This window comes from Tachyglossus aculeatus, chromosome 24 (assembly GCF_015852505.1).
Source record: "Tachyglossus aculeatus isolate mTacAcu1 chromosome 24, mTacAcu1.pri, whole genome shotgun sequence".
Lineage (NCBI taxonomy): Eukaryota > Metazoa > Chordata > Mammalia > Monotremata > Tachyglossidae > Tachyglossus > Tachyglossus aculeatus.
The window spans coordinates 12,611,165-12,636,117 of NC_052089.1; the positions used below are offsets into that span (position 1 = coordinate 12,611,165).

At 39.5% G+C, this 24,953-nt stretch overlaps 2 protein-coding genes across 2 annotated transcripts; both read right to left on the bottom strand.

The window, feature by feature from the left end:
- Positions 1-4,818: 4,818 nt before the first annotated feature.
- Positions 4,819-5,766, bottom strand: LOC119945201 (olfactory receptor 5K1-like). Its single transcript, XM_038766269.1, has one exon. The coding sequence runs from the start codon at positions 5,764-5,766 to the stop codon at positions 4,819-4,821; it is 948 nt and encodes a 315-aa protein (XP_038622197.1).
- Positions 5,767-13,667: 7,901 nt separating this feature from the next.
- On the bottom strand, positions 13,668-19,179 carry LOC119945134 (olfactory receptor 5K1-like). Its single transcript, XM_038766161.1, has 3 exons — positions 18,262-19,179; positions 14,125-14,155; positions 13,668-13,807 (listed from the first exon to the last, which is right to left on the bottom strand). The coding sequence occupies exons 1-3, from the start codon at positions 19,177-19,179 to the stop codon at positions 13,668-13,670; spliced, it is 1,089 nt and encodes a 362-aa protein (XP_038622089.1).
- Positions 19,180-24,953: the final 5,774 nt, after the last annotated feature.

Consider the following 24,953-nt stretch of genomic DNA (forward strand, 5'->3'; position numbering starts at 1 on the left):
AATACAGCTTGAAAGGGACTGGGTAAGATATCAAATCCTGGCAACTCCTTTCCCACCCCTTCTGGTGCAATGATTTAATTAGGAAAATGATCTACTCAAATCTTCAAACCCACAAAAAACACCCATATTGACCATGTTATAATTATTATTAGGTGCCGGTGAGTCCTTTCCGATTCATAGAGACTCTATGGATAGATTTTCTCCAGATGGTCCTGTCTTCTGCCATAATCTGTATTCTTTCTGATGTTTCTTCTGTTATCGTTGTTATGGTCTTTATCCAGCTAACTCCTGATCTGCCCCTTCCAAGTTTTCCCTGGACTTTTCTTGGCATTAGTGTCTTCTCCAAAGACTTAGTCCTCCTGAATATGTGTCCAAAATATGCTAATCTAAGTCAAGTCATTTGGCCTTCCAAAGACCACTTTGGCTTAATTTGCTCCCAAATCCATTTGTTTGTTTTTCAGGCAGTATTGGCAAAAGCCTTCTCCAACACCACATTTCAAAAGAATTGATGATCTTTCTATCATTTTTTTTCCACTGTCCAGCTTTCAGATCCATACATTGTCAATGGAACACCATAGAATTGACAATTTGTATTTTTGTGGCAATCGTTATATCAGCACATTACCATTCAAAATACAACTGCCCTCCTATTCTCCATCATTTCATTGTGGTGGAATAACCAAGACATCCTCTTCTGATGGATGCTTCAGGGAAGCAGGGAAACACCTAATGTAGGGTGGATTAGAGGGGTTTTTTTTTGAGGTCTAAGGCACTGACACACTACGTGACACTCTTACTGCATGACTTTAAAATACTCTAAATGCCACTGTTATGTGTAGCATACGTAACATGTGCGTGTTGATCACCACAACTGGTGTGTCTTGGATTCTGCCAAACTACTTTGAATATTAACATTCTGATTTAAAGTGATTTTTATTTGGGGAAGTGTGGTAATCAAAAAGGGAAAAGGGATTACGTATCAAAGGAAGATCAAGTACCTCCTGGTAGATTGTAAACTCCTTCAGGTTGGGGATAATGTCTGCCTACTCTTTTTTACTCCCTAAAGTGCTTAGTACAATGCTTTGCACAGAATAAATGCTCCAAAAATATGAGTGATTGAATAATTGATTGGTAAAATACCTGTAACCCTGAGACTCTGAACCCTCTACAGGACAAGGACTGTATTCAGTCTGATTAGGCTGTATCTTGTCCCAGTCCCCAGCAGTGTTGGCACATGGTACACACTTAATAAATGCACTGTTATTAGTATGATAGTAATAAAAATTTTGGAATGTTTCAAAAAATATAATCAATTTTCTATAAAGTCTTTATTTCTCAGACTGGGGATGAAGGGGTTCTATACAGGGATTGTAATAGTCTGAAATGAAGAATCCATAGTATCTTCAGTGAATCAATTGGTACAATTTATTGAGAGTAACAATAGATGAAGAGCAAGCATAGACAAAAGCTAAAATGCCTAGAACTAGGGACTAGGGAATCAGCACAAGATTCCCCTCCACAGTGATGTGATAAAGCACCATAAACAGCAAAAATAAAATCAATCAATCCCTGGGCTGGGCACTGTATTAATGATTGTGGGGCATCCCAGAAGAAGGCAGGGCCTTGAGGAGCTTGCATAGATAATAATAATGGTATTTTTATTAAGCGCTTACAAAGTCAATTGTGCTGGGCAGCTTCAGCATGGGAAAGAGTCAAAGGCAGATGGTCAAAGACAATGGCAGAGACTCAAGTTTTTACTGCACGGAAGAAGGCAATGGTAAACCACTTCCTTATCTTGACCAAGAGAACTCTGTGGATCCACATACCAGAAGGACTTTATGAGAGAAGATGGGGCGTTCTGAAGAGGGTATGCCCATGGAGTCACTATGAATTGGAAACGACTCGACGACATATGTAGAAGAAGATGTGTCAAGCACTGTTATAAATGCTGAGATGGATACAAGTTAATCGGGTCGGACACTGCCCCTGTCGTACGTGGGGCTCACAGTCTAATTAGGAGGGAGAACAGGTATTGAAGCCTCATTTTTTTGCAAGTAAGGGAACTGAGGCACAGATAGTTTAAGTGACTTGCCCGAAGTCACACAGCTAGCAGGTGGTGGAGCTGGGATTGAAACCCAGGCCCCCTGACTCCCAGGCCTGAGATTTTTCTGCTAGGCCTAATGTGTGTAGAGTGACCAAAGGTCCATAATTGAATTCTGTCAAGGACAATAAGTCTTCACTGATTCCCACATACTTCTTCAGGGTTCAGCTGTGGGATATGCCTGGGCAGCTTTATCTCTGCTGTATCTCTAACGCTGGGACCTTTCATATCTCCTCTAATTCCCCACAAAGAACAATTCAAATTACACTTTGCCTCTTAGGCTAAAGGGTGATTTGAACTGGCACAATTTTATATGTGCCTTTTTATCTACAAAGGAGAAAAAGTTCACAAATTGTATTCTTAATCTTCCACTGGTATTGTCACTTGTGACACTTGGAAATTTATTTCCTGTTTTAAAAATACACTTTTTGTACAAGTGAAATGAAAGCTTATTAAAGTTCCATGTGTAATTCAAATCATGGTGAATATTCTGCCAAATTCCACACATTATATATAATTTACATTAAGAAAAAACATTAATTTAGTCCAGGAAGATTTTCCAGTCCTTTCAGATCTCCAATTTGATTTTCATGTAGGTAAGGTGACTTAATATTGGAAGCTTCCTATCTTAATTATTTCCTCTCCTGAATGCTAGAGCAGGTCACAATGGATGAGGAGAAAGTGAGCTGTAAGAAACTGGAATAAGATTGGAAGAGCTGATGTGATCAGAGATGATTTTTGATCTTCCTACAACATAAATGCATTTTCACAGATCAGTCAATGCTATTTGAGTGCTTACTGTGTGCAGTACTTGGAAGAGTATAGTACAAAAGAGTTGGTAGTCACATTTCCTGCCCACAATGAGTTTACAGTCTATCAGTTATCAGTCTCCTATTTTATAACATCGCCAGCTGTAGTTGGTATTTAATGTCCATAGTTATGGAACTGCCTGATTAGCCTGCCAATATAACCCTTCTATTAGCACCTGTGTAGCAAGAATGATTAGAACCCTCAGCACAAGTGGCTAAAAGGTCAGTGGGTGTAAACCAATTTGAGCATAAATCTTCTCTGGCCTGGAATGCGCTTCCTCCTCAAATCTGCCACACAATTACCCTTCCATTGCAACCCTTCAAAGCCTTATTGAAGGCACATCTCCTCCAAGAGGCCTTCCCAGATGAAGTCCCACTTTCCTTCATCTCCCAATCCCTTCTGTGTCACCCTGAATGGTTCCCTTTGCTCTTCCCCCTCCCTCCGTGCCCCACAGCACTTTATGTATATATTTGTAATTTAATTCATTTTTGTTGATGTTTGTCTCTCCCTCTCTAGACTTTGAGCTCACTGTAGGCAGGGATTGTCTCTCTTTATAGCTGTATTGAACTTTCCCAAGTACTTAGTACAGTTGCACATGGTGAGCACTCAATAATAAATACAATTGAATGAATAAATTGAATCTTCTCTGATTGCAAAAGGCTTACAATCCAAATTAGAAAACACAAACAGCAGCGTTTTAAGTAGCACAGCAAATTTTCCTCAGCCCTTTTCATATTGTCTATATTTCATGTTGTCTCTGATGTCAGGTAGTATGCACAGTTTTAAATGCCAGGCTGGAAGTTCTGATCAAAATCCTAATTAAAATCCCCATTTGTCTCAACCTGATTTCTTTTATCCTCAGTCTAATACTTGACAATTAAATCTGGACAGAGCACACCCAGATTTACCTACCTGAAACGAAGGCTGAAGCACATCCAGATTTAGATTTGTCATGTAGGAGTCACAGCTACTCAGATGAAGGCAGTGCATGTTTATGACCCTTGCTTATGATATACAGCATTCAGGACAAAATGTAAATAACTTTACCAAGTTGCAATTAGAAAATTTGAGCAGCAGGATCCTTTGAGGATGAGAGGAAAAAAAAAAGATCTCCCAAGTGTTTGCACGTTCTCCCTCTCTGGTTTGTAAGCTCTTATAGGCAGGAATCATGTCGATCAACTCTACGGTACTTTCCCAAACACTTAGTATGGTGTTTTGCACATAGTAAGTGCTCAGAAACAATTGATTTGATGTTAACGCTTTCTTGCTGGAATCCGCTGGGGGTCTGGCTTGAATGTGTAATGAGGTAATTCTCTTTCCTTTCCAAAGGTCCTGTTCTGTTCCCAGACTGAGCCTGATTGTTGTTGCCCAAAAAAGAAACCTCTTTGCCAGCATCTTTGGCAGGAGCCTCGTTCTCTCCTTTCGGCCAGTGTAAAGTAGGTGAAAGGAACCAATGGGGGTCCTGGGGTTCCAGCTCTTGTAAAGACAAGGGAAAAGAAGTCTATTTTTATCAAAATAAGTACCTAGCAGAACCTTCTTTAAAGAGATTTATTAAGGATTTTGAAACTTTGAAGATGGTAAAACAACTGAGAATACAATTTTTGAGCTTTTAACGTGTTATTACAATGTGACTACAGTTTTAATTCAGTGTTAAAGATATCAAGAACAGATTATGTTTGGTTATCTGAAAAAGTGGACCATTTTGAATACTGGAGGATGTACTGTCATATTTTTAAGACAAAAAGAAGATGACTCCCTTTCTGAAGTTGTTTAATATGCATCCTGTTTGGTTGCAAAGGAGATAGCCTTGAGCACCACTCTAGGCTGAATTATGTCTGAACATAGAAACTGCATATTTTCTATCTCTACAGGTCACTTTCCCTAGGCTCTTCTTTGCAAGAGTTTAATTAAGAATTTTCTTGAAAAAATATTTTCCTCTTCATAATTTTCCTCAGGACACTTATTACCTCCTTGTTTCTTATGCTATAAATAAAAGGGTTCAACAAGGGAATTACTATTGTGTAAAAAGCAGCAACCAGTATATCCTTATTCTCTTCTTTCATTGAGCCAGGCCAAACATACGTAAATAGAAGGGAACCATAGAACAAGGAGACAGATAGAAAGTGGGAGGCACAAGTGGAGAAGGCTCTTCCTCTGCCTTCTTTTGATTTAATGGTCAAAATTGTGAAGAGAATGCGAATGTAAGAGACCAAGACTGTGGTTATTGTAAAGACTTGAATTGAACCCGAGAGGATAAAAAGCATCAAAATATTAACGTAGGGATCAGTACAGGAAAGTCTGAGCAGTGGAAGGATATCACAGAAGAAGTGATTGATCATTTTAGACCTACAGAAAGTTAATCTAAAGAGGAAACCCACGTGAATGATGGAATGAAGGTTACCGGCTATGAATGCCCCTGTTATCATCTGAATGCAGAGTTTCTTGGGCATCATGACAGGATAGAGCAAGGGGTTAAATATCGCTACGTAACGGTCATACGACATTGCTGCCAGGAGAAAGCAATCTGCAGTTGCAGCCAAACAAAAAAAATAAAGCTGTGCCTTGCATTCAGAGAAGGAAATGGCTTTGTTTCCAGAGGCAATGTTCATCAGCACTTTGGGGATAATGGAGCAGGAGCAGCAAGCATCCATAAGGCCCAGATTGCCAAGGAAAAAGTACATAGGAGTGTGAAGCCGAGGTTCCAGCCAAATTAGTATCACCAGTCCAAGGTTCCCCATAATGGTTATCGTATAGATTACCAAGAACACCACAAACAGGAAGAGCTGCAGTCCTGGCTTATCAGTAAATCCGGACAGAACAAAGTCCATCTTCAGTGTGTGATTCCCCTCAGCCATATCTGACTTCTGACCTTCTGTTGAAGCAGAGGTTGCAGGTAAACATGGAGTCTACATAACATGAAATGTTCCTAAGCAACTAAAAACCTCAAAGGTCAGGTAGAGGGTCTCTCTGTAAAAGATATTCTTTAAATGTAAGTTTTCATGTGCTAGCTTTTTTACTCTGAAATCCTATTTGGTAAGATGTTTTGCTGGTAGAATGCAGAGTAAAACCAGACATTCTTAGATGTGTTAGAAAATTCAGGAATTGCAGCACGTCACTTCAGAATAAGCCTCATGGATAGAACACAGGCCTGGGAGTCAGAAGGTCACAGGTTCTAAGTCTGGCCCTGCCACTTGTCAGCTGTGTGACCTTGGACAAGTCATTTAACTTCTCTGTGCCTCAGTTACCTCACCTGGAACATGGGTATTGAGATTTTTGAGTCCCACTTGGGACAGGGATTGTGTCCAACCCAATTTGCTTGTATCCACCCCAGTGCTTAGTAGAGTGCCTGCACATAGTAAGTGCTTAACAAATATCATGCTTATTGCTAATATCAATATTTTCCCCAATAACCTCATTCCCATTATACTTATCCATGTTCTCATCTTCATTAAAGTATTTTATCCATACCAGAATTCCAAAATAGTCATTTGGAGAGGGGTGGGAGGAGAGCAACAAAGACAATTAAACAGTTGGAAAAGAGCCATGAGAAAAAGCAAGAAGAACTGAAATTCCTTAGTCAGGAGAAACAAAGGCTGAGGGTTGATTTAATTAGCATAGTCCAAGTGTGTTTGTAGGTTATCTATCTGAAAAGAAAGCAAGATAAGTAAAGTTGTATTTAAGCTACAGTTTAAGAGGTTGAGCAAGACATAAAGATGGACTTCCCTGGACATTGGAATACGCTTTTTAAGGAGTTGACAAACTTCTTCTCTGATGTCCTTTAAAAGCAGGAGAGATTGTAATTTATGAGTGTTGGTTTAGAGGCGATAGAATTTAGAATTGCCAATGTAACAGTCTGGCAAAATGCAGTCTTTTTGTTCACATAATGAAGAAGATTCTGTCACTCATGAATTGGTTTTCCCAGTCATAATTACACACACCATTATAAACCCCCACTTCAGCTGCCCTAAAGCCCAGAGTCAGAACTGTGATGCAAAACAGAATGGATAATAATAATAATAATGATAATCATATTTGTTAAGCGCTTACTATGTACCAAGCACTGTTCTACGTGCTAATCATTGAAGGTTTTTGAAGTGTGTAGCATTGTGGGCAGAATGATGACTTCAGAGAAAAGTATGAATGGGAGAGAGAAAAGGCCAGGGAGAAGGCTAATACAGCGGTTGTAACTGATCTAACCATGTGCCTAGATCAGAGTGGTGGCTGCTTGGATGAGGGAAAGGAGCAGATCCAGGAAATATTGTGGAGAAAAATTAGACAGGATTTAGCAAAAGTCGGAATGTTAGAATTGAAAAAGAGCAGAGTCGAGGATCATTCTAAGATTTCAGGCATTGGAGACAGGAGAATAGCTGTCTTGACAATTATGAGGAAAAATCACGGGGAGAAGAGGAATTGGGAGGAAAGATGAGTTCTGTTTAAGACAGATTAAAGGTATCCTTTGGACAGCCGTGTGGACATGTTCGACAGAAAAGAGAAAATGTGAGAGTACAGGTTCTTCTGACTTCCAAGCCCGTGCTCTATAAGTGATCCCTGATTACTTACCATTGTATTTATTGGTTTTGATAAAGAGGAAGTAGCAGGTCACTAATCGGAAATCGTAATTTTAATTGAGAAGCAGCATGGCTGAATAGAAAGAGCACGGGATTTGGAGGTAGGAAACCTGGGTTCTAATTTTGGCTCCGCTAATTTTTTTGTGTGACCTTGGACAAGTCACTTAACTTCTTTGTGCCTCAGTTTTTTCCCCTGTAAAATGGGGATAAACTACCTGCTCTCCCTCCCTCTTCGACTGTGACCTCTTGTGAGAGTGCGACCATGTCTCATGTGATTGTATTTAACCAGGGCTTAGCACAGTGCTGTGTATATATTGATTAATAATTATTATGAGTATGATTATTTCACCTCAGAGGAAAAAACACATTCCTCATCTGATTAAAGGAAAACCTCTCTCTCCCTTTTGACCTTATCTTGAATATTTAATAATAATAATAATTTTTGGAATTTGTTAAGTGTTTACTCTGTGCCAAGCACTGTTCTAAGCGCTTGAAAACTATTTGAAAGAAGATGTCTATTAAAATATAGAGATAGCATTTTTCACCACAGCATATGCCCTGAATAAGGTTTCAAACCCATTTTGAAGATATTTGGAAGGGAAGTGGTTACTCTGCCTTTTATATACAAAGAAAATTTCATCAGATTGAGGAAATGCATTTTAGTTGACTCCCACAGTTATTTTTAATTCATATTACCCTCTTAATCCTTGTCTAATTCATCAGCTATCTTAGTTTTCATGTAAAAAACTAGCAAGGAAGTATTTCTGATGGAAGATTAATATCTCTTCACAAAATAAGAAAAAATATATATTCTCACCCAGATCTTGGAGGGAAAAGGTTCTCTGGAGGTCAGATTCTGCCCTGCTGTTGATCCTTCTGAAATGCTGATGGTTTTGAACCATAGAGCGTGAATCTCCTCCTCCTTTTGTTCCCTCTAAAGCACTTTGGGATTCAAGCATGAAGACATAGAAACCAGATCAATGAAAATGATCATCTTATTAGTGGAACTAAGTTGAAATTTCCTCAGGTCCTCCAAAGGGATTTCTTTGAGGTAACATCATTTTGTTTCTCTAGAGTGTTAGAGATATGGGGACTTGACCCCCAAGACTTCATAGAAATGGTAAAATGGAATAATTAAATGTGCCCTTTGAGATCCTGGGCCCAAGGTAAATCTCACTACTAAAAGTTGTTTGTAGACCAAGGTAGGGATTCCAACCTCACTTTATTGTCTTTTGTGGAGTCCCATGTGTGTTATACACTGCCCATGTATATGTGCCTGCATGCACAGGTTTCCCTGCAGTCTTCTGGGGCTACTAGTCCCCTCAGATGCACTAAGCCTTCCATGTGTTCCTTAATAAAGGGATTGAGGGAGTTTGGTGTGCAGAGGGTGGGAATGACATCCCTTGACTTTTTTCTGAATGCGCTTGTCACCCGGTGTGGTTGTTCCTCCCCTTTGCTTCTCCAACACTTTTCAAAATCCCACTTCCTGGTGGACGTTTTCTAGACCGTTCGGGTGGTTGAAAATTTGGCCTTTCTTCAAGCCTCTCTGGGAATTGGGCATCCCAAATGCAACTTCCTCAAGTCTAATTAAAAACAGAAATCAGGGTCCCACATCCCCGTAAAATTAGCCATAAATGGAAACAATATATTCATTCATTCATTCAATTGTATTTATTGAGTGCTTACTGTGTGCAGAGCACTGTACTAAGAACTTGGGAAGTACAAGTTGGCAGCATATGGAGACGGTCCCTACCCAACAATGGGCTCAAAGTCTCGAAGGGGGAGACAGACAACAAAACAGAACATGTAGACAGGTGTCAAAGTTGTCAGAACAAATAGAATTATATGTGTGCAGATATAGTCTTTGGACATTGTGTAAACTGTTTGTGTGATTTATGTGACATTTAAGGAGAACATCTCCCTAATTTTTGAGAAAATAATCCTGTTTTCAGAGGGTTAGAACCCTATCTAAAAAAGTATCAGTTCCTACAGTATCAGTTGCCTTTAAGTTTAGTCTTTTTACTTTAAGCACTCATTGTTCTTCAACGTCAGGTCTTTGTGCTGAGTTTTGCAGCATGGAACTATGATCTGTGTTCATAAGGACCTGTGAAAGGAATGCAAAGGCCCTGAGCAAGTTTTATGGTCGGGGTCCTTCTGCAGAACACTCACCCCCTACTTCTAAATCACTTGCATATAGATCCTTATGCTCTGTTCTTCCCCTACCTGTAATTTATTTTTATTTAAATAATTTTAACCTACATGTAATTTTTTTCAATCTGTTTTTCCCACTAGATTGTAAGATCCTTGAGGATAGGGATCATGCCTACCAAAGTGCTTAGTACAAAGGCTTTGCATTCAAAACGCACTCAGTAAATACCATTAATTGATTGATTGGGAGGCTTCATAATGTGGCCTAAGACATACTACACTGTGTGTGTCTGGCATAATGCTTGTGACATCACATGTGTCTGGGTGACCGGAGAGCCATTCTGATGACAGGCCAAGTATACAGCCTTCTTTAGGGAGGGGCCTATATTGTGTTTCTGCTTGTGACATCACATGTGTCTGGGTGACCGGAGAGCCATTCTGATGACAGGCCAAGTATACAGCCTTCTTTAGGGAGGGGCCTATATTGTGTTTCTGCCCCTTCTACATTATGACTGCTCAACAGAAATAGTAATCTTGGCAATGATGGCAGTATCATATTTGCTAACTTGATAACAACAGGAAGGAAGCTGGAGGTGTTTTGTTACTGCTGTATCTCACTGGTGAACTTTGAAGTTACTACATCAAGTTGAAAGGCTCAGCAAGGTGTTACCATTTCTTTCCTGGCAATAATTTTACCAGGTTTTATCTTGATAATGCCTTTACCAATATTATACAACCATTTGACCATTCTCATTTCATATAGGGGATGTTTTCATTCTTAACAACTCCTCTAGGTTCCCTAATGATGCCCTTTGTGAATTATTTGCAAGTTACAGGAACTTATTTACCATTACAGAGAGTACTCAATTGCTAGTCTCTAAAGAACCAAACTTTCAAAAAAGTCACTAGAAGTTTCACAATCACCAATAATAAGTTTTTATTGGTTGTTATTAATTACATATGGGTTATTTAAGTTGACTGATGATGAAAGTGAGAATGCCCAAACTTGAGTATTTCTTGGTGGTTGTATCTTCTTTTTCCAAACTTTCCAGGGAAGTTTGAATAGTTGGGAATCTCGTATCTCTTGAGAAATAAAATGAAAAAAGAACTCAACTTTGGTTTTCCTAGGAAAAGATCCCTAATGATCAGTGAATGTCAAGATTCCCTCCTCATGCTAGAGAGTCTACTATTTGGAACAGTTAGATTTCCTGACAGAATAGTTTTAGTTTTTGTTTTACATTATGGCAAAGAAAATACATTCTCCCATCATTCTGAAAGTGTGCAAAGTTTCAACTTTGGGGGCGCAGGGGGCAATGGTATCATAAATTAGAATATCGAGATGATTTTAAGCCATGCCAGCTCACAAACCTAAACTAAAATATCCTTCACACTACAGGAGAACTGAGGTAATTGCTAAATCTGGTGCTAAATAAAATGAAATAGGTGATAAGCATACGATACTTATTTTCGTGGACAGTTTAAGGGAGAAAATACCAATAGATTTAACATAGGTGAGGATAAATCCTCTAGTGAGAGATTCACGTGGAGGAGAAAAATTAGTGATGTAAGGAGGTACATCGTAGACGTTGAGGATAGCCATCACACTGTTCCTTCAAGGGGATTGCCATCTAAGAGGGAATACTGGACAGGATGGATCATTCTTCTGACCCAGGACTAGACATTATGAAGAACTAGTAACAAGTGGTTTGTCATAAACACCTATCTCTAGGACACTTTTCCAACTCTACCACTATCCCTTCCATGTTGTGTGGATTTTGGAGTTGGGGAAACGACACAAGCAATATGGATTTGGCAGAAGAACAGTGTGAATTGATGCTGTGGTGGGTTGGTAAAGATATACTGGTAAATTGCTGGCAACCTTATATGTCATTGGCAACCAACCACCTGCTCAAAATAAAACTTCAATTTTTGCCTCCTAGGTATCCGGGTTCCATTACACTTCAGGAAATGAACCGTGTTTTTCTTCCCACCATAAGTTCAGGTGAGTACATTGATTTTACATATATGTCAATCGTATTTGTTGAGCACTTACTGAGTGCAGAGCAGTGCACTAAGTGCTTGGAAGAGTACAATATAACCAACACATTTCCTGCCCACAGCAATCTTACAGTCTAGAGGGGAAGACACACATCAGTATAAATAAGTAAATTATGAATATGTTCCTAATTGTCCAGGCTGAGAGGAAGGATGAATAAGTAAGCAAGTCAGAGCGACACAGAAAGGAGTGGAAGAAAAGGAAAAGAGGGCTTAGTAGCGAAAGCCTCTTGGAGGAGACTTGCCTTCAATAAGACACTGAGTTGAGGGGAGAGTAATTGAGTGTCAAATATGAGGAGGGAGGGCATTCCAGGCCAGCTAAAGGACATGAGTGAGAGGCTCGTGGTGTGATGACACTGTAAGTGCTCAATAGGTTTGATTGAATGAATAGACCAAATCTAGGTAGAGTGGGTAGGTTGGCATTAGGGAAGCAAAATGTGTGAGCTGGGTTAGAGTAGGAGACTAGCGAGGTGAGGTAGGAGGGGGCAAGGTGAGTGAGAGCTTTAAAGCCAACGGTAAGGAGTTTCTGTTTGATATGGAGGTGGCTGGGCAACCACTGGAGGTTCTTGAGAGGAGGAGAGACGTAGACTGAATTTTTTAAAAAAAATTAGAGGCAGGAGGCAGGGACGTCATTAAGGAGGCTGATACAATAATCAAGGTTGGTTAAGATAAATACTTGAATTAATGTGGTTTCAGTTTGGATGGAGAGGAAAGAGTGCATTTTAACAGTGTTGTGAAGGTTGAACCAACAGGATGTAGTGATAGATTGAATTTGTGGGTTGAAAGAGAGTCAAGAATAACAGTAAAATTACGGGCTTGTGAAACAGGAAGGATTCTGTGTACCAGAACATCAAAATCAACTTGTTTCAAAAAATACCTAATTTATTTCCATAACTCTTGAGATGTTAAGTTTTTCTCAGGGATGTATTTCTATAGGAAAATCCCCGAGAAATCACCTTAACTTTGCAAGGAAGGGTAAAGCCCCTTGTTCCTCCCAACCCCTTCCCTCCCCTCACCTCAGACTCCCTGCCCTTCATAGAAACAGAGTACTGTAAGAGACTTGTTTCACTGTATCTGGAAAAAACTGTTTTCAGGAAACACTGGGACTCACCCCTGAGAAGGGATGGATTGATTGATGTTCTCAAGGAAAAATAGAATGTGTGGGGCCTGTAAACCCTTTCCACCCTTATCATGGCAAGCTTCAGTTTTGTTTGTGATCTCATCTATGATCTGTGATTCAGCTGAGCAACAGTCATTCCTAATGAATACATCCATTTGCCCATTGGTTCTTTTTCTTGTGTGCTGAGATGAAAGCAGATCTTCAGTGAATGTTACCAAAATACATGCTTCATTTTTCCTGTGTGGACAGGGTTTAAACAAGATTAACAAACCTAATCTGGCACTTGTAATGGCAGATGTGTTTTTAGGAGGAAAATAACCTTGAACATTTAGATTTAAATACATACATGCACATAGATATGCCAAATTTGCTTGAACTATCTGGGTGATTTGAGTCTAGCATGTCTTGGGAGTCTGAATTATTTAGAAAATTGCTAATGTAGATATATCTTATGATTGAGTTCAGGATTAAAAGAACATAAAGTCACATTGGGGTGTGGCAGCAAATGATGTATGGAGGAACATGGTAATGGTTGCCTTTGCCATCCATTCTAATAGAGAAGTTTCTTTTCCATTTGATTAACTTCTTATCTTGCCTTCTCTTTGTTGACTGTGGACATAAATATCAAAGAAAAAATATTTATTTCCAAAAAAGAAAGACCTTTCCATAAGTGGAAAAGAAACAGAATTCCTCTGCCTCCTAAGCTTTCCTTTTTTATTAAATAGTGGTTCACCTATGTGGGAATGGAGACTTGACTGCTAAGGTTTCTCAGATTACTACAGATATAGCAATTTAAAAGCCTGCAATTTGTCATCAGGGGTCACTGGAGATGCAGATTTATGAATAATCATCACTGAAGCAGTAATTAGAATCCAAAGAAATGGATTCTAATCTTTATTTCAGAAAGATCCTCAGTGTAATCCCTTGATCTAGAAAATCCCTTGTTTCCTGACGTCTGGAGCAAGACAAGAAGTTTGTGTTGGTTTATCTGCTCCTTAGGAATAGCTGGTAAAGATCAGGAAATGTGTGAAGTTTAAAAATCAGTTTATTTTCTAAATTTTCAAAGTATAGCATGCAAATCTGCCCTTAATCAATGCTATCCTATCTGATGGCTATCCAACTCTGCCAGGTTAGGTTAATCCGTCTTATTTTGTCAATAGCATTTTGATTACTGGGGAACTGTAGCAGCAAAAAGCCTAGTTTTTTCCAAATACAGCTTGAAAGGGACTGGGTAAAATATCAAATCCTGGCAACTCCTTTCCCACCCCTTCTGGTGTAATGATTTAATTAGGAAAATGATCTACTCAAATCTTCAAACCCACAAAAAACACCCATATTGACAATGTTATAATTATTATTAGGTGCCGTTGAGTCCTTTCCGATTCATAGAGACTCTATGGATAGATTTCTCCAGATGGTCCTGTCTTCTGCCATAATCTGTATTCTTTCTGATGTTTCTTCTGTTATCGTTGTTATGGTCTTTATCCAGCTAACTCCTGATCTGCCCCTTCCAAGTTTTCCCTGGACTTTTCTTGGCATTAGTGTCTTCTCCAAAGACTTAGTCCTCCTGAATATGTGTCCAAAATATGCTAATCTAAGTCAAGTCATTTGGCCTTCCAAAGACCACTTTGACTTAATTTGCTCCCAAATCCATTTGTTTGTTTTTCAGGCAGTATTGGCAAAAGCCTTCTCCAACACCACATTTCAAAAGAATTGATGCTCTTTCTATCATTTTTTTTCCACTGTCCAGCTTTCAGATCCATACATTGTCAATGGAACACCATAGAATTGACAATTTGTATTTTTGTGGCAATCGTTATATCAGCACATTACCATTCAAAATATAACTGCCCTCCTATTCTCCATCATTTCATTGTGGTGGAATAACCAGGACATCCTCTTCTGATGGATGCTTCAGGGAAGCTGGGAAACACGTAATGTAGGGTGGATTAGAGGGGTTTTTTTTTGAGGTCTAAGGCACTGACACACTACGTGACACTCTTACTGCATGACTTTAAAATACTCTAAATGCCACTGTTATGTGTAGCATACGTAACATGTGCATGTTGATCACCACAACTGGTGTGTCTTGGATTCTGCCAAACTACTTTGAATATTAACATTCTGATTTAAAGTGATTTTTATTTGGGGAAGTGTGGTAATCAAAAAGGGAAAAGGGATTACGTATCAAAGGAAGATCAAGTACCTCCTGGTAGATTGTAAACTCCTTCAGGTTGGGGATAATGTCTGCCTACTCTTTTTTACTCCCTAAAGTGCTTAGTACAATGCTTTGCACAGAATAAATGCTCAAAAAATATGATTGAATAATCGATTTGTAAAATACCTGTAACCCTGAGACTCTGAGCCCTCTACAGGACAAGGAATGTATTCAGTCTGATTATCCCGTATCTTGTCCCGGTCCCCAGCAGTGTTGGCACGTGGTACACACTTAATAAATGCACTGTTATTAATATGATAGTAATAATAATTTTGGAATGTTTCAAAAAATATAATCAATTTTCTATAAAGTCTTCATTTCTCAGACTGGGGATGAAGGGGTTTTATATGGGGATTGTAATAGTCTGAAATGAAGAATCCATAGTATCTTCAGTGAATCAATTAGTACAATTTATTGAGAGTAACAATAGATGAAGAGCAAGCATAGACAAAAGCTAAAATGCCTAGAACTAGGGACTAGGGAATCAGCACAAGATTCCCCTCCACAGTGATGTGATAAAGCACCATAAACAGCAAAAATAAAATCAATCAATCCCTGGGCTGGGCACTGTGTTAATGATTGTGGGGAATCCCAGAAGAAGGCAGGGCCTTGAGGAGCTTGCATAGATAACAATAATGGTATTTTTATTAAGCGCTTACAAAGTCGATTGTGCTGGGCAGCAGCAGCATGGGAAAGAGTCAAAGGCAGATGGTCAAAGGCAATGGCAGAGACTCAAGTTTTTACTGCACGGAAGAAGGCAATGGTAAACCACTTCCTTATCTTGACCAAGAAAACTCTGTGGACCAGAAGGACTTTATGACAGAAGATGGGGCGTTCTGAAGAGGGTGTGCCCATGGAGTCACTATGAGTTGGAAACGACTCGATGAAATATGAAGAAGATGATGTGTCAAGCACTGTTATACATGCTAAGGTGGATACAAGTTAATCAGGTCGAACACTGCCCCTGTCGTACATGGGGCTCACAGTCTAATTAGGAGGGAGAACAGGTATTGAAGCCTCATTTTTTTACACGTGAGGGAACTGAGGCACAGATAGTTTAAGTGACTTGCCTGAAATCACACAACTGGCCGGTGGCAGAGCTGGGATTGAAACCCAAGCCCTCTGACTCCCAGGCCTGTGATTTTTCTGCTAGGCCTGATGTGTTTAGAAGGAGCAAAGGTCCATAATTGAATTCTGTCAAGGACAATAAGTCTTCACTGATTCCCACATACTTCTTCAGGGTTCAGCTGTGGGATATGCCTGGGCAGCTTTATCTCTGCTGTATCTCTAATGCTAGGACCTTTCATATCTCTTCTAATTCCCCACAAAGAACAATTCAAATTACACTTTGCCTCTTAGGCTAAATGGTGATTTGAACTGGCACATCTCCTCCAAGAGGCCTTCCCAGATGAAGTCCCTCTTTCCTTCATCTCCCAATCCCTTCTGTGTTGCCCTGATTGGTTCCCTTTGCTCTTTCCCCTCTCTTCCTGCCCCATAGCACTTTATCAGTGTGGCTCAGTGGAAAGAGCATGGGCTTTGGAGTCAGAAGTCATGGGTTCAAATCCTGGCTCTGCCAATTGTCAGCTGTGTGACTTGGGGCAAGTCACTTAACTTCTCTGGGCCTCAGTTGCCTCATCTGTAAAATGGGGATTAAGACTGTGAGCCCCCCGTGGAACAACCTGATCAGCTTGTATCCTCCCCAGCACTTAGAACAGTGCTTTGCACATAATAAGCACTTAAAAAATGCCATTATAATTATTATTATTATTTGTAATTTTCTTCATTTTTATTGATGTCTGTCTCTCCCTCTCTAGACTGTGAGCTCACTGTAGGCAGGGATTTTCTCTCTTTATAGCTGTATTGAACTTTCCCAAGAACTTGGTTCAGTGCTCTGCACAAGGTGAACACTCAGTAAATACAATTGAATGAATGAACTGAATCTACTCTGTTTGCAAAAAGCTTGCAATTGAAATTAGAAAACACAAACAGCAACATTTTAAGTAGCCCAGCAAATTTTCCTCAGCCATTTCCATATTGTCCATATTCCATGTTGTCTCTGATGTCAGGTAGTATTCACAGTTTAAAATGCCAGGCCGGAAGTTCTAATCAAAATCCTAATTAAAATCCCCATTTGTCTCAAACTGATTTCTTTTATCCCCAGTCTAATACCTGACAATTAAATCTGGACTGAGCATACCCAGATTTACCTACCTGAAATGAAGGCTGAAGCACACCCAGATTTAGATTTGTCATGTAGGAGTCACAGCTACAAAGATGAAGGCCATACATGTCTATGACCCTTGCTTATGACACACAGCATTCAGGACAAAAATGTAAATAACTTTACCAAGTTGCAATTAGAAAATTTGAGCATCAGGATCCTTTGGAGATGAGAGAAATAAAAAAGATCTCTCAAGTGTTTGCATGTTCTCCCTCTCTGGAGTGTAAGCTACTCTAGGCAGGGATCGTGTCTATCAACTCTACCTTATTTTCCCAAGCACTGAGTACAGTGTTTTGCGCATAGTAAATGCTCAAAAACAATTGATTTGATGTAGAATCTTTCTTGCTGGAACCCACTGGGGGTCTAGCTTTAATTTATATTGAGGTAATTCTCTTTCCTTTCCAAAGGTCCTGTTCTGTTCCCAGACTGAGCCTGATTGATGTTGCCCCAAAAATAAACTTCTTTGCCAGCATCTTTGGCAGAAGCCTTGTTCTCTTCTTTCGGCCAATGTAAAGTAGCTGAAAGGAACCAATCTAGTATGGGGGGTCGTGGGAGCCCAGCTCTTGTAAAGTACAAGGCAAAAGAAGTCTGTTTTTAATCAAAATCAGTACCTAGCAGAACCTTCTTTTAAGAGATTTATTAAGTATATTGTAACTTAACAGGTGGTAAAACAACCGAGAAAATAATTTTTGAGCTCTTAATGCATTATTACAATGAGAATACAGTTTTAATTCAGTGTTAAAGATTCCAAAGAAAGATTATGTTTGGTTATCACAAAAGTGGACCATTTTGAATACTGGAGGATGTACTGTCATATTTTTAAGAAAAAAGATGACTGCCTTTCTGAAGTAGTTTAATATGCATCCTGTTTGGTGGCAAAGGAGATAGACTGGAGCACCACTCTAAGCTGAATTCTGTCTGAACATAGAAACTGCATATTTTCTGTCTCTACAGGACACTTTCTCTAGGCTCTTCTTTGCATGAGTTAAATCAAGAAATGCCTTAAAAAAATATTTTCCTCTTCATAATTTTCCTCAGGACACTTATTACCTCCTTGTTTCTTATGCTGTAAATAAAAGGGTTCAGCAAGGGAATTACTATTGTATAAAGAACAGCAATCAGTATATCCTTATTCTCTTCTTTAATCGAGCCAGGCCAAACATACATGAATAGAAGGGAACCATAGAACAAGGAGACAGAAACAAAGTGGGAGGCACATGTGGAGAAGGCTCTTCCTCTGCCTTCTTTCGATTTAATGGTCAAAATTGTGAAGAGAATGCGAAGGTAAGAGACCAAGACTGTGGTTATTGTAAAGACTTGAACTGAGCCCGAGAAGATAAAAATCATCAAAACGTTAATGTAGGGATCAGTACAGGAAATTCTGTACAGTGGAAGGATATCACAGAAGAAGTGATTGATCATTTTAGACCTACAGAAAGTTAATCTAAAGAGGAAACCCACGTGAATGATGGAATGCACGCTACCAGCTATCAATGCTCCTGTTATCATCTGAATGCAGAGTTTCTTGGGCATCATGACAGGATAGAGCAAGGGGTTAAATATTGCTACGTAACGGTCATACGCCATTGCTGCCAGGAGAAAGCAATCTGCAGTTTCAGCAAAACAAAGAAAATAAAACTGTGCCATGCATTCAGAGAAGGAAATGGTTTTGTTTCCAGAGGCAATGTTCAACAGCACTTTGGGGATAATGGAGCAGGAGCAGCAAGCATCCATAAGGCCCAGATTGCCAAGGAAAAAGTACATAGGAGTGTGAAGCCGAGGTTCCAGCCAAATCAGTATCACCAGCCCAAGGTTCCCCATAATGGTTATCATGTAGGTTACCAACAACACCACAAACAGGAAGAGCTGCAGTCCTGGCTTGTCAGTAAATCCGGACAAAACAAAGTCCATCTTCAGTGTGTGATTCCCCTCAGCCATATCTGACTTCGGACTTTCTGTTGAAGCAGAGGTTGCAGGTAAACATGAAATATACATGAAATGTCCCTCAACATCTAAAAATCTCAAAGGGCAGACAGAGGGTCTGTCTGTGAAAGATAGTCTTTAAAAGCAAGTTTTCATGTGCTAGCTTTTTTACTGTGAAATCCTATTTGGTAAGATGTTTTGCTGGTGGAATGCGGAGTAAAACCATAAATTCTTCGATGTGATAGAAAATACAGAAATTGCAACACTTTACTTCAGAATAAGCATGGCCTAGTGGTTAGAACACAGGCCTGGGAGTCAGAAGGTCACAGGTTCTAAGTCTGGCTCTGCCACTTGTCAGCTGTGTGACCTTAGGCAAGTCACTTAACTTCTCTGTGCCTCAGTTACCTCATCTGGAAAATGGGGATTGAGATTGTAAGACCCACCTGGGGCAGGGATTGTGTCCAACCTAATTTGCTTGTGTCCATCCCAGCGTTTAGTAAAAGTGCCTGCTCATAGTAAATGCTTAACAATATATCATAATAATTGTTATTATCGGTATTTTTCCTAATGGCCACATTCCCATTATACTTATCTATGTTCTCATCTACATTAAAGTATTTAACCCATACCGTAATTCCAAAATAGAGTCATTTGGAGAGGGGTGGGAGGAGAGCAACAAAGACAATTAAAGAGTTGGAAAAGAGCCATGAGAAAAAGCAAGAAGAATTGAAATTCCTTAGTCAGGAGAAGCAAAGGCTGAAGGTTGAATTAATAGCATAGGCCAAGTGTGTGGTAAGTTATCTATCTCAAAAGAAGGCAGGACAAAAGAAGTTGTATTTAAGCTACAGTTTAAGAGGTTGAGCAAGACATAGTAAGTGCTTAACAAATGCCATAATTACTATTATTATTATTATTATTATTATTATCATTATCATTATTATTATTATTAAATGACTTAGACATGAGGCAGAAAGGCAAAACCATTCATTTCTGCATTGTCGTATTTACTGAGAGATTTACCTACTCATCAGGCAAAAACTCCTGACCCTCGGCTTCAAGGCTGTCCATCACCTCGCCCCCCCACCTCACCTCCCTTCTCTCTTTCTCCAGCCCAGCCCGCACCCTCCGCTCCTCTGCCGCTAATCTCCTCACCGTTAGGCCTCGTTCTTGCCTGTCCCGCCGTCGACCCCCGGCCCACATCATCCCCCTGGCCTGGAATGGCCTCCCTCCACACATCTGCCAAGCTAGCTCTCTTCCTCCCTTCAAAGCCCTACTGAGAGCTCACCTCCTCCAGGAGGCCTTCCCACACTGAGACCCCTCTTTCCTCTTCCCCTGCTCCCCCTCCCTTTCCCCTCGCCTTACCTCCTTCCCCTCTCCACAGCACCTGTATATATGTATATATGTTTGTACGTATTTATTACTCTATTTTATTTGTACATATCTATTCTATTTATTTTATTTTGTTAATATGTTTTGTTTTGTTGTCTGTCTCCCCCTTCTAGACTGTGAGCCCACTGTTGGGTAGGGACCGTCTCTATATGTTGCCAACTTGTACTTCCCAAGTGCTTAGTACAGTGCTCTGCACATAGTAAGCGCTCAATAAAATACGATTGAATGAATGAATAAAGATGGACTTCCCTGGAAATTGGAATACGCTTTCTAAGGAGTTGGTAAACTACTTCTCTGAAGTCCTTTAAAAGCAGGAGAGATTGTAATCTATGAGGGTTGGCTTAGAGGAGATAGAATTTACAATTGCCAGTGTAACAGCATGGCAAAAAGCAATCTTTTTGTGAACATAATGAAGAAGATTCTGTCACTAGTGAATTGGTTTTCCCAGTTACAATTACACACACCATTATAAACCCCTGCTTCAGCAGCCCTAAAGCCCAGAGTCAGAACTGTGATGTAAAGCAGAATGGATAATAATAATAATATAGTAGTGATAATAATGGTATTTGTTAAGCGCTTACTATATGCCAAGCACTGTTCTAAGTGCTAATCATTGAAGGTTTTTGAAGTGTGTAGCACTGTGGGTAGAATGATGACTTCTGAGGAAAGTATGAATGGGAGAGAATAAAGTCCAGGGAGAAGGCTAATACAGCAGTTGTAACTGATCTAACCATGTGCCTAGATCGGAGGGGTGGCTGCTTGGATGGGGGACGGGAGCAGATCCAGGAAATATTGCAGAGAAAAAATAGACAGGATTTAGCAAAAGTTGGAATGTTAGAATTGAAAAAGAATAAGGAGTTGAGGATAATTCTAAGATTTCAGGTATTGGAGACAGGAAAATAGCTGTCGTCAATTATGATGAAAAAATCTCAGGGAGAAGAAGAATTGGGAAGAAAGATGAGTTCTGTTTAAGACATATTGAATTAAAGGTGTCGGACAGCTGTGTGGACGTGTTCTACAGATAAGAGAAAATTTGAGATTGCAGGTCCTTCTGACTTTCAGGCCCATCCTCTGTAAGTGATCCCTGATTACTTACCATTCTGTTTATTGGTTTTGATGAAGAGGAAATAATAGCTGGTTGCTAATCAGAAATTTTAATTTTAATTGAGAAGCAGCATGGCTGAATAGAAAGAGCACAGGATTTGGAGGTAGGAAACCTGGGTTCTAATTCTGGCTCCACTATTTATTTTGGGTGACCTTGGACAAGTCACTTAACTTGTTTGCACCTCAGGTTTTTCCCCTGTAAAATGGGGATAAACTACCTGCTCTCCCTCCCCCTTAGACTGTGAACATCTTGTTGGAGTGGGACCATGTCTAATTTGATTGTATTTAACCAGGGCTTAGCACAGTGCTGTGTACATAATGATTAACAATTATTACGATTATGATTATTTCACCTCATCAGAGAAGAAAACACATTCCTCATCTGATAAAAGGAAAACATATCTCTTCCTTTTGACCTTATCTTGAACATTTAATAATAATAATAATTTTGGTATTTGTTACGCACTTACTATGTGCCAAGCACTGTCCTAGGCACTTGAAAACTGAAAGAGGATGTCTAATAAAATATAGAGATAGCATTTTTCACCACAGTATATTATCTGACTAAGGATTCAAAGAAATTTTGAAGATATTTGGAAGTGAGGTGTTTACCCCACCTTTTATTTACAAGGAGAATTTCATCAAATTGAGGAAATAAATGCATTTTAGTTGACTCCCACAGCTATTTTGTAATTCATAGTACCCTCTTAATCCTTGTCTAATTCATCAGCTATCTTAGCTTTTATGTCAAAAACTAGCAAAGAAGTATTTCTGATGGAAGATTAATATCTCTTCACAAAATGAGAAAAAATATATATATTCTCACCCAGACCTTGGAGGGAAAAGGTTCTCTGGAGGTCTGATTATGCCCTGCTGTTGATCCTTCTTAAATGCTGATGGCTTTGAAACCTTCTCCCCAGAGAGTGTGAATCTCCTCCTCCTTTTGTTCCCTGTAAAGCACTTTGGGATTAAAGCATGAAGACACAGAAACCAGATCAATGAAAATGATCATCTTATTAGTGGAACTAAGTTAAAATTTCCTCAGGTTCTTGAAAGGGATTTCTTTGCAGTAACATCATTTCATTTCTCCAGGGTGTTAGAGATATGAGGACTTGACTCCCTAGGCTTCACAGAAATAGTAAAATGAGATCCTGGGCTCAAGGTAAATCAAGGTGTTTGAAAATTTGGCCTTTCTTTAAGCCTCTCTGGGAGTTGGCCATACCAAATGCATCCTCCTCAAGTCTAATTAAAAATAGAATTCAGGGTCCCACATCCCCATAATATTTGCTATAAGTAGAACCAATATATGCATGCAAATATAGTATTTGGACATTGTGTGAACTGTTTGTGTGATTTATGTGACATTTAGGGAGAACATCTCCCTAATATTTGACAAAAAGTCCTGTTTTCAGGTGGTTAGAACCCTATCTATAATAGCTACAGTTTCAGTTGCCTTTAGGTTTAGTATTTTTACTTTAAGCACTCAGTATTCTTCAACTTCAGCTCTTGTTGCTGAGTTTTGCAGCATGGAACTATGATCTGTGTTCATAAGAACCTGTGAAAGGAATGCAAAGGCCCTGAGTAAATTTTATGGTCAGGGGTCCCTTCATCCTTCTGCAGAACACTTACCCCCTACTTCCAAATCACGTGCGTACAGATCCTTATGCTCTGTTCTTCCCCTACCTGTAATTTATTTTAATTTAAATAATTTTAACATATGTGTAATTATTTTAAAATCTGTTTTTCCCACTAGATTGTATGATCCGTGAGGATAGGGATCATGCCTACCAAAGTGCTTAGTACAAGGCTTTGCAGTCAAAAAGCACTCAGTAAATACCATTAATTGATTGATTGAGAGACTTCATAATGTGGCCTATGACATACTACACTGTGTGTCTGGCATAATGCATGTGACACCGCCTGTGTCTGGGTGACCAGAGAGCCACTCTAATGACAGGCTAAGTACGCAGACTCCTATAAGACGGGGCCTATATTGTGTTTCTGCCCCTTCCAGATTATGACTGCTCAACAGAAATAATAATGTTGCCAATGATGGCAGTAGTATATTTGCCAACAGGAAAACAACAGGAAGGAGGCTGGTGGTGATTTGTTACTGCTTTATCTCCAATTGGTGAGCTTTGTAGTTACTGCATCTAGTTGAAAGGCTCAGCAACATGTTACCATTTCTTTCCTTGGAATAATTTTACCAGATTTCTTTATCTTGATAATGTCTTTTTCAATATTATACAACCATTTGACCATTCTCATTTCTTATAGGGGTTGTTTTCATTCTTAACAACTCCCACTAGGTTCCCTAATGATGCCCTTAGTGAATTATTTGCAAGTTACAGGAACTTATTTACCATTACAGAGAGTAGTCAGTTGCTAGTCTCTAGGCACCAAACTTTCAAAAAAGTCACTAGAGGTTTGACAATCACCAATAATAAGTTTTTATTGGTTGTTATTAATTACATATGGGTTATTCAAGTTGACTGATGATGAAAGTGAGAATGTCCAAACTTGAATATTTCTTGGTGTCTGTATCTTCTTTTTCCAAGGTAGATATCCCAGGCCTCCAGAAGGCCTTCACAGACTGAGCCCCCACCTTCCTCTCCCTCTCCTCCCCCTCCCCATCCTCCCCGCCTTACCTCCTTCCCCTCCCCACAGCACCTGTATATATGTATATATGTTTGTACATACTTATTACTCTATTTATTTTACTTGTACATATTTATTCTATTTATTTTATTTTGTTAATATGTTTTGTTTTGTTATCTGTCTCCCCCTTCTAGACTGTGAGCCCGCTGTTGGGTAGGGACCGTCTCTATATGTTGCCAACTTGTACTTCCCAAGCGCTTAGTACAGTGCTCTGCACACAGTAAGTGCTCAATAAATAGGATTGAATGAGTGAATGAATGAATGAATGAAAGGGAAGTTTGAATAGTTGGGAATCTTGTATCTCCTGAGAAATCAAATGAAAAAAGAGCTCACCTTCAATTTTCCTAGGAAAAGATCACTAATGATCAGTGAATGTCAAGATTACCCCCTCATGCTGGAGTCTACTATTTGAAACACTTTGATTTCCTGTCAGAATAATTTTAGTTTTTGTTTTACATTATGGCAAAGAAAATACATTCTCCCATCATTCTGAAAGTGTGAAAAGTTTCAACTGTGGGTGGGGCGGGGGCAAATATATCATAAATTAGAATATAGAGATGATTTTGAGAGCATGGGCTTTGGAGTCAGAGGTCATGGGTTCAAATCCTGGCACCACCAACTGTCAGCTCTGTGACTTT